General features: G+C 47.3%; 1 protein-coding gene across 1 annotated transcript; it reads left to right on the forward strand.

The window, feature by feature from the left end:
- The first annotated feature begins 179 nt into the window (after positions 1-179).
- On the forward strand, positions 180-8,347 carry PSMD13 (proteasome 26S subunit, non-ATPase 13). Its single transcript, XM_084288275.1, has 13 exons — positions 180-384; positions 536-614; positions 1,299-1,333; positions 1,415-1,470; positions 1,825-1,868; positions 2,116-2,202; positions 2,499-2,670; positions 3,145-3,224; positions 3,309-3,434; positions 4,349-4,411; positions 5,337-5,417; positions 6,639-6,755; positions 7,518-8,347. The coding sequence occupies exons 1-13, from the start codon at positions 290-292 to the stop codon at positions 7,611-7,613; spliced, it is 1,131 nt and encodes a 376-aa protein (XP_084144401.1). The 5' UTR covers positions 180-289; the 3' UTR covers positions 7,614-8,347.
- The last annotated feature ends 1,865 nt before the right edge of the window (positions 8,348-10,212 follow it).

Genomic DNA, 10,212 nt, shown 5'->3' on the forward strand with positions numbered 1-10,212 from the left:
TGGCTACAGGGAGGGGGGGGGACACCCAGCGTGCCCCGCGCGAGGCCGGAAGTGAGGGCATTGCCGCGCGCCCGTTGTTTTGGCCTAGGCCTCGGGGGCGTTGCCATGGTTACCGGGGTTACCCAGCGTGCCTCGCGCGGGGCCGGAAGTGAGTGCGCACTTCCGGCGGGGTGCTGCCCCCCTCGGTGTCGGTGTCGGTGCCGCTGCGCGGGGCCGGGTCCGGATTGGGATCGGGATCGGGATTGGGGTTGGGGTTGGGACTGGGATCCGGATCGGGGCCGCCGCCGCCATGAAGGACGTGCCGGGCTTCCTGCAGCAGAGCCAGAGCTCGGGGCCGGGGCAGGCCGCCGTGTGGCACCGCCTGGAGGAGCTCTACAACAAGAAGTGAGGCGCGGGGGGGCCGCGAGGGGGTACGGGGGGGGGGGGGGGGTGGGGTTGGGGGGGGGGTAATGTCGGGGCTGGGGGCTGAGCAGCGGCGCGGGGCGTGGGGCCGGTGCGGAGCGCGGGGCGCTGAGCGGCTCTGTGGCTTTGACAGGCTGTGGCACCAGCTGACGCTGCAGGTCTTGGACTTCGTGCAGGACCCGTGCTTCGCCCAGGGAGATGGGCTCATCAAGGTGAGGCGCGCGGGGATCCCCCTCCCCGGGGGTTATTGCTACCAGGGACGGATCTACAGGGGCTGTATTGTACTCACTGCAAGCACTCTGGGACTGCAGAGCATTACTGAGCTAGGTGAATTCAATCTGAGGGGGTTATGAAGTGTGCAGGCTTTAGTTAATGTGTTAAAAACCTGCTGAGATTAAATGTGTTAGCGTGAGGAGCTTCAATCCAATGCTGGCTTAATTCCGGGCACTTGAGATTGTTTTGGGGTGCAGAGGGAGTCTCTTTCCTTTCACAACAAAAGGGTTATGATCCCAAACACAGGGTGGGTTGTCATGCTCACGGTTGCTTCAAATCATTCAGTAATTTGTTTCACCCATGCTCTGGGAAGCTTTTCTGTGTCTGGAGATAACTGCTTGCGTGAGTAGTTGTATGTTTTCCCTCTCCTTTGTGTTTTTCCGTCCCAATCCCACTTTGTACTTCTTTCTGTGATAAAGAGCTGTTAATTTCTAGGTGTAGAACAGACAAAATTATCCAAAATAAACAACCTGGGGCTTCTGAATTTTGCGTGCCGTAGGCATTCCTCTGCTGGATGCCCACTGCTTTGTTGAAGGGATGAATAGGAATGCAACGAAAACTGAATATCTTAGGTAAAACAAAATATAACTTTGCCCTGACTGCCGATGTCTTTGTACCCACAGCTTTATGAGAACTTCATCAGCGAGTTTGAACACAGGTGAGTTTATTTGCCTGGAGGTTTTTAGGTAATGTGCCGCCGGCTACGACTCCTGTGGCAGTGACTTTTCTGTTGTTGCAGGGTGAATCCCTTGTCCCTCGTAGAGATCATCCTTCATGTAGTGAGGCAGATGACAGGTAGGTGACCTTATCCGCTGCCTACAGCATTTGTAAAAAGGGATGACTGAAATGTAACTAGTTAGAAGGAACGGCCAAATATCCAAAGCTTAGCTGTTGTGTTTTGGTTATGCTGAAAAGGGAAGCACCAACAGGAAGGGCTGAAATAATCGCTGCTGTATGAGAGCTGTTTTGTTGGAGAGTTAGCTGCTGTGCCACTGTCTGTAGGCCAGGCTTTCTGCATCTCTGGGAGGTGGAGCAATACACTAGGAAAAATATTCCAGTCTTCTTGAATTCTGTTAAAAGATTTCTTTAAAGGCTGAGATTTATTTCGGCTGGAATTCCTGATATTGCTGCTTTCTTTCTCCACTCCAGATCCCACGGTGGCCCTTACTTTTTTGGAGAAGACTCGAGAAAAGGTAATTTAGAGGTTGCACTTTCTGGTGATTTGCTTTCAGGAACTGTTTTGCTTGTGAGCATCATATAGCTGAAGAGGCAGACTGTGTGTTGAGACCTGCACTGGAGAACACTTCCTCTCTGTGGTGAATGATCCCTTATTTTAAGGCAGGGGCCTGTTAACAAATGGAATGCAACTACCTTGAGGTTTCAGGAGCCTGCCAGGCTGGGGTGGTGACGTTCTCTAACTGTCTCTCTGTGTAACTGCAGGTAAAAAGCAGCGATGAAGCTGTCATTCTGTGTAAAACGGCCATTGGGGCCCTGAAGCTGAACATCGGAGACCTGCAGGTCACAAAGGTGAGAAGAGGAGAGCTCTTCATGTATTTTGGGTCCCAACTCAGAGCCTTTTGGAATCAGCAGTGTTTAGGGTGCTTGGTGATGTTTAGCTAACAAGGATTGTGCTGCAGTACTTTGTTTCCTGCCTTGTTTTCTGTCATCCTCTGGGCTTTGGCAGTGGCCTCATCTGCTTTACTGCTGATTGGTGCTACCTCTGGAACAACCAGGAGTGCAAACCCCTTCCCAGTAACCTGGGAGGTGGACGTGTGTGAGCTGTGCCCTTACCTGTAGCAAACAGACCTCCTGCTCTCCTCCAGGAGACCATCGAGGAGGTTGAGGAGATGCTGAACAATCTCCCCGGGGTGACTTCAGTTCACAGCCGCTTCTACGACCTCTCCAGCAAGTACTACCAGACGATTGGGAACCACGCCTCCTACTACAAGGATGCTCTGCGCTTCCTGGGATGCATCGATGTTAAAGATCTGCCAGGTAACTCCTTCGCCAAGCACACAAAGCCCCAACTTCCATTCTCTTTTACCATTTTAAATGAACGTACTGGCAGAGAAGAAGTTTTCTCAACGTTATTTTGAATCTGTCGTTGTTGGGTCAGGATTTAGGGGGAAGGGGAACACCAAAAGAATGCCCGAGTAAGATTCGACACAGAAATGTATCGAAGGGGTGGGGGCAGGGGGTAGTGCTTCTCCTGGAAGGGACAGTTTTTTCTAGTTCCCCAAAATCTTCAAAATAGGTTTAAAAAATAGCCAGTTTGTGCCACTACTGTTGAACTTCAGTAAGCCTGCAGTGACAGTTGTGGGAGTAGATGAGGAGGAGGAAGGCTGGAGATAATTTAATACAGACAGAGAGGAGGGTGAGGGAAGGGGCGATGGATCTTAGGCTGCTGCTTCATCCTAAGTTTTATTTTTGTTGTTTTGAGTGTGGTTTGTATTTTTTTTTTTCCTGCAGTGTCAGAGCAGCAGGAGAGAGCCTTTACCCTGGGGCTGGCAGGGCTCTTGGGAGAAGGTGTTTATAACTTTGGGGAGCTGGTAAGTTGCTGCTGCTGTGTTTCAGCTCCTAAGTACCACAAGTTGATTTTACCCTATTAACACAGTCTTGTCTGCATTCTACAGCTCATGCACCCTGTTCTGGAGTCCCTGAGGAACACTGACAGGCAGTGGCTGATTGATACACTTTATGCCTTCAACAGTGGTAATGTGGAGACTTTTCAGGCTTTGAAGTCAGCATGGGGGCAGCAGGTGAGTGAACGAGTTACGTTGCTTAAGGCTAGGCTTGGTTTACAGAGTTTGCTTAGGAGATGCTTTAACTTGAGTTAAATTTCCTAAATCTTTGCATGGGTGTAATTTTAATCATAGCATAGCGATGCTTCTTCCATAGAAGCACAGCATCATTCAGGTTGGAAAGCCCTCCAAGACCATCTGGTCCAACCACCCCCTACCACCAATTTCCCCGCTAACCCATGTCCCTAAGCACCACATCCAACCTTTCCTTGAACGCCCCCAGGGACGGTGACTCCACCACCTCCCTGGGCAGCGTGTCCCAGTGCCTGACTGCTCTTTCTGAGCAGAAATGGCTCCTCATTGCCAGCCTGAACCTCCCCTGGGGCAACTTGAGGCCACTCCCTCTAGCTCTATCACTAATTATCAGTGAGAAGGGGCTGACCCCCAGCTCCCCACACCTTCCTTTCAGGTAGCTGCAGAGAGCAATGAGGTCTCCCTGAGCCTCCTCTTCTCCAGACTAAACACCCCCAGTGCCCTCAGCTGCTCCTCACAGGACTTGTGTTCAGTTTAGTTTTTAGGAAGCCCCGTGTGGAGCCAGGAGTTGGACTCAATGATCCTCATGGGTCCCTTCCAACTCCGGATTTTCTGATTCCGTGATTATGGACATAGCAGTAATTTGCAGGTTGATCTGGCTGCTTCTACGAGGCTGTGGCCGTGTAGTAGCAGGCTGCCCATCTTTTGAAGCCCTGCATTTAAGCATGCAGACTTATTTTATGGACTCACTGCCAAGCAGTAGGTGGATCGTAACGGTGTCTTTCCCTTGTAAATGAGGATAACGGGTTGCCGAGTGGCTTCCATCAGTGTACAGTGTGCTCCCAGGGGTGGGGGGGAAATAAGTACTAACGAACGTGTTTCATTTTATCCTCTCACAGCCAGATCTGGCCGCAAATGAAGCACTTCTGCTGCAGAAGATTCAACTTTTATGTCTTATGGAGGTGAGCTGCTGAGCTGACAGCTGTTACGTGTTAAATGTGGGAAATAGAAAGGCACTGCTCTAACTGCCTTTTGACGGGGGTCGCACTGTTAAGCGGCGTGTTGTCTGCTGGATTTACTTGTTTTACGGATCCTCAGGGTTATAACTAGCTGTTGACTGCAAGTTTCACCTCTAGGTGGTGCCAAAAAGCAAGTACTGCTAGGAAAAGTCTTCAGCTACTGCTTGTTTGCAGTGTAAAGGGTGTGCTCTCTTTGAGGAAGGATGTGGAGGTGGGGAAGAAAGGTATCTGCAAAAACTGCTCAAGTGTAACAGTTCTAGTATAACAAAGACTTCTGAAAACACAGTTAACGTTTTAATTTAAGGAGGCCTGAAAATCCTTTCCCTGAGAGGCAAACCTATATATTAAAAGCAGTTTTTTCCTGTCACTCGAAGGCTTTGGCTCTATTGTTACTAAATAGCACTGACGTATAATCCTCCATGGCTCTGGATCTGTTCTCAAAAACTTAAATATTGAGTATCTGAAGGATAATGTATATTTATGTATTTGTGCACAGGTGTGTGCAGATATATTCCACTTCTCGTGTTTTACTGAGAACTAGTCTTACGTCCTTTAGGCATTGTGTTATGCCAGGAATTTGGTGGGCACTGAGACACTTCAGCACAGATTGATCTGCTTTATTTGGAGCTTTTGTTGTCTAAGAAATGCTTGGAGGATCGAGGTGTGTGTGGAGGAGTGAGGGGTGCTGCTCCTTTCTGCTGATGTAAATCTGTTTTTATTTGAAGTATTTTAATAAAATGTAAGCAATGTAGTTGGCACTGCACGTTGAGCGCTCAGCAGGGGGATGCAGTGAAAGTTGTGCAACCTGTGCGTGGAGGGGAAATAAAACTATGCGGCTTTATTTTTTGTTCTGTTTGCTTGAATTCAGATGACTTTCACCCGACCAGCCAATCACAGGCAACTCACTTTTGAAGAGATTGCTAAGAGTGCCAAAGTGACTGTGAATGAGGTGAGTTCAGGTCTGACACTTTTTGATATCTGAGTTTTGAAGCTCTAAAAGCTTCTGGATAGGTCTACTCCCACAGCTCAACTCTAAGTATAAACATTCTCCCCTGTTCTTGTGCATTTGGAGAACTCCGTTCTTGCGAGGAATTGTTCCTGTTCTTAGTAAGTGAGTTTGGCAGATTCTTCGTCATCCAGTGAGGGGAGATTCCACCGTGTCATTGATGTTTAATTTTTCTCACAGTGAAGGTTTTTTTTCTGTAATCCAGGTGGAATTCCTTTGAAGCAACTTCTGCCTGTTGTCCCTTGTCTTTTCATGTGTCCTTGTAAGAACGCTACCTCCACGTTCTGTGTTACTGCCTTTTAAGTTTTGGAAGCCAGTGATGAGATTGCCCTAAGCCTTCTCTTGCTGAAGCTGAACAAATCCAGCTTCTTCCTATGTCAGGTTCCCCACCTCCTAATCTTGGTGGCTCTTTGCTGTACTCTCTCCAGTTTTGCACTGCCTGACTCAAACTAGAAAGAGGGTGGTGCAAAGCAGACCCCAGTGTTTCAGGTATGTTTGAGGAAGTGTGAGGTCGCTGCCCCTGCTGCGAGTCCCCCCCTTTTGAGCAGGGTTTCTGTGGCCAGAGCTCAGCCTGTGCCGTTGCTGGGAAGCTTTCTGTCTCAGATGTGGGACCTTGCACTTGTCTTCGTTGCACTCCACGCAGTTCTTGTTAGCTCAGGCTGTTGAGGTCTGTCATTACGGTGACTCTTTACTTCTAGCTTATCTACCTCTCCTCCCAGTTTGGCTTCATCTGCGGATTTGTAATGCTGCTGATTTCAAATGCAATGAACTGGTATCAGACCCAGTATCAACGCCTGGGAAACTGCTTGTAGCTAGCTGTCTGCAGCTCTGAATCACTAACCACTACCCCTTGAGCTTGGAGGCTTAGCAGATTCTTTCACTCATCTTGCGGTCCCCCTGTATGCTCTGACGAGCTTGTCAACAAGAATGTGGTAAAAGGTTTTGTTGAGTTCCTTGCTAAAAGAAAGGTGCAGAGCACCTACAGCTCTTCATCCACTGAATAAGTTATTCCATTTAAAAGATGGGTGTGAGAGACTGGAGGTGGTCTTGATTGTTTTGAATGTAGAAAGAATTCTGCAGGCTAGATCCATTTAAAAATTTCATCCATCTTTGGAAAAGCGGCTGATTCTGTGTTCTTGATCTTTTTTTTTTTTCCTTTTTAAGGTGGAACTGCTGGTGATGAAGGCGCTGTCAGTAGGCCTGGTAAAGGGCAGTATTGATGAAGTGGATAAGAGGGTGCACATGACGTGGGTGCAGCCACGTGTGCTGGATTTACAGCAGGTAATGACCAGCTTGAGTACTGTGGCAGCTCTGACTTGTTTTCTTGTGTCTGAGGTGACCAGAAACTAAAGTAACAACTGGGAAGGGTCACTAGCTGAGAGTGTCTCCTTAGTGTTTCTTGAAGCTCCTCAAGGAGCTCAGAAATATATCAGCTTTTCCTCCATCCTTTTCATGTTGCCTTCTTTAGCTCTTACTGTAGGTAGACAGTACTTCTTGTATCTGATTTGCAGTAGCTAGTTGCAAATCTGTCAGGCGATAAACTACTCGCAACACTTCTCAAAAACCACACAAACCACCAGGAAACAGAGAGGCGATGACAGTGTGCTACAGAAGGCTGCAGATGTTTATGTGGTTTCTTCAGACTTAGGTGCATCGAACAAAATGCTGTGTTCCCAGGTTGTAGGTGGCAGCTTTGTCTTGGGAAGAGAGTAGTTCAAGGTGGTAACGAAGATGAATTTGAGAAGCTCAGCACCTTCGTAATAAATGTTTTGGGAGACTATATAAGGTGCCTTTACCTTTTGAGAAACACACGCACACAAAATTGCTACATCCATGGCATAATAGCTGCAAACAATTCCTGTTGTGCATTTCAGTTTAATTTACAATACTGTAGCTCTGATGTTAAGAGATGTTAAGCAGTGTCTTTTCTAGATGCAGGGGTTTATGAGAAGTTGAGATCTCAAGCGTTTGTCCTTAACAGTGAGTGTTGGTGTTGTAGTGAGAGGGAGCAGCAAAGTGACTTTCTGTGGACTTGTCTTCCAGATCAAAGGGATGAAAGATCGCCTGGAGTTCTGGTGCACAGATGTGAGGAGCATGGAGATGCTGGTGGAGCACCAAGCCCACGACATCCTGACATAGAAGCCCTTGCACTACCCTGGGACAGTAACTTCTGCTGCTGCTGCTAGCAGCACTCAGACCACTGACTCTGTACTGAATTATATGGAAGGGGGGTGGGTGGGCGGGCAGAGGGGAGAGCAGCTTTCTGATGCTTGGTCGGAGGAGGAAGTGGCCTTTTGCAGTGTAACCCTTTGGTGCTTGGAGTCAAGATTTCCCTACGCGCTACCATTAGTGGCACTGACCATGGGAGCTCCCGTCCTGCTCTCGTAAAAAAGTGGCCACGGGCTCCACAGTGGTTTATTTATCAGTTTTGCTATCAAGCTGTTGCGGGAGGATGATGCTGGTTGCATGTTATGGGGGTGGAGGTTATTTGCCTGGTACAGGGGTAGCAGAAGCTCCTCTATTAAAGCGTGCTAGAGAGGTGCCTGATCACTGTATGTGGTATTATGTAGTGGTACTGGCCTTAGGAGGGCATGACCTTCCCTCGTATCCTCTCCCTCTGTGCCCCTGCAGCAGCCCCAAGGCAGCATTGCTGAAATCATCTTTCTCTTTTCGCCCTCCTTCTCCACAACCCCTCCTCCTCATTTGCAGTAGAGGGAGTGTTTACTCCATCAAAGGGTTTTTTCCAGGATTGCCGTTCAGTGGATTTGGTTTTATATACTTCTGGGGGTTGTTGTCTTTTATGAACACTTTGTGCTAAAGCGAGTTGCAGCAGTATTGCTGGAATAAACGTCTCTGCCTTCCCTTTTCTTGTAGTTCTGTTGTGCCTTCTTTCTGACTCACATTTGGATCTCTGCTCTGTTTACGAATGTGCTTCCTTCTAGGTTTCATGTTACAAAAGCCCTTTCTTCAACACAGATTAAATCAGTCTGCTAATCACCAGCTGGATGAGTGTGTAATTTGCATAGTACGTAGTACTATTTAAATGTGTTCTTTATTGTCAAGTTCTGCTCTTTTGTGGGAAACTACTCCTGATATCTTTTTACAAATAGGCATAAGTGACTGAAAAGGTTGAATAAGGCCTGAGATGAGGTTGTGGTTTTCTGGGTTTGTTTCTTTGCTTTTGCCTCTTAATGACTTTAAAAGCTTTCCGTAATGTAATGGTTTCACTCTACAACTGCCGATGTCTTCATAAGGATGGAAAATAATTGTACACGTCAAGATTTTGAAACAAATGCAGGTCTGAACTGGGGGCTATGTCCAAGTATCCATTTGGATGCACAACACGCATAATTAAACAGTAGTAATAGCAAATACACTAAAACTTATAACAGTGGCTTTAAACTGAGCACAGTCGTACAACTTTGATAAATTCCTGAGGGTGTAACTGGATTTTTTTTTTCAAGTACTGCTGCCAAAGCATCCATGGATGGTTTTTGCTTCACAGTGCTAGCTTGATGGACTACTGTTCTTCAAGAGCTTCGGTTAGCATTTTGATTCTCTGCTTATTAAATATGCTGTATCGCTCAAACTAGTATAGAAATTCTTATTCTTTGTATGCTTTTTTTGTTTGCTGCCTTGACTTTCAGGGTTTAAGACCAGCAACAGAAAAAAGCAAGCACATGGCTGATGCTATGCTGCTATGTGAGTGCAAAGGTGTCTTGGACAAAGAAGAATTAAGCTTTTATAAAACAGCAAAAGTAAAACTGTCATACCTTACACCTGCTCACCCTCAACCCTTCTGCCTCTTATTAGTTTTTGCCAAAATTTCTTGGTTCAGTTCTGAATACCCACGTCTTCCCTGCCCATTCCATCAGCTTTAATGTTTTGCTCTGCCCTTAGCTGAGCTGTTGAATTGCATTGTGATGTTCTCTCCTCCTAGCTCATGCAGTTTGACTTCCCTAGCTCCTGCCTTGTTGCACCTTCCAAAGCTCATTCCTGATCTTGCTTTTACTGACTTCTGGAGAGAATGCTGGGGGAATGAGCATTCTGGTCAGGAAAATCTTCCATTTACCTCATAGCTAAAGACAGGAAGAGGACTCGAAAATAGAACTTCCTTAGCAGCCTCATGTCACTGCATGTTGGGAGTAAAGACAGTGCCAACAGTGCAGCAGGCTCATAGGGCTGCCATCACTTCTGAAGCATGTCAGAAGGCTGAGGCAGTGCTGTTGAGGCAGTACTCGAGTATTTTCCCCGAGTATTTTGACAACCCTCTTGTGCTGTGGGGAGTGTTTGTACAGAAACGTTTGAGCAGCTTCTGAAGTGAGTGTAAAGATCTGTAGTCTGACTGAATTGTGACAGTTTCAGAAGTTTTTTCAGGATGTCTGGAAATACGGTTTGCTCTCCAGATCTTTCTGAGTGGGAGCAAGTGCTGGCTGTCAGCTTTCCTTGGGCTTAGGAAGCTTGGTGTGTGTTTGGGTGGTGGGCTGGGGGGTGTGTGTGCCTTCACACAGGATCAAAAGAAGTCAGATGCGTAGCAGCCAGCAGACCACTTTTAAAGTGGTATTTAAAGTGATGTTTAAAGCCTTGAGCATTTTCTTGTCAGGAGTTTAACTTAATTTTTCTCTTCTGTGCTCATGCCGAGTAGTTCCTCGGCATCTGCTTTTTGCTGCACTGCAACTCTACTAGGTAAAAACTCAAGAGGGAAACCATGCAGCCCTGGGGCCTGCTGCAAACCTAT

This window comes from Netta rufina (assembly GCF_964035555.1).
Source record: "Netta rufina genome assembly, chromosome: 5".
Taxonomy (NCBI): domain Eukaryota; kingdom Metazoa; phylum Chordata; class Aves; order Anseriformes; family Anatidae; genus Netta; species Netta rufina.

Bases quoted from the DNA above. Each gene is read 5' to 3' on its own strand.
- PSMD13 (XM_084288275.1), top strand. From the start codon at position 290: ATGAAGGACGTGCCGGGCTTCCTGCAGCAGAGCCAGAGCTCGGGGCCG. The intron at 615-1,298 runs GTGAGGCGCGCG...TTGTACCCACAG, and splicing joins AGGGAGATGGGCTCATCAAG to CTTTATGAGAACTTCATCAG. The intron at 3,225-3,308 runs GTAAGTTGCTGC...TGCATTCTACAG, and splicing joins TTTATAACTTTGGGGAGCTG to CTCATGCACCCTGTTCTGGA.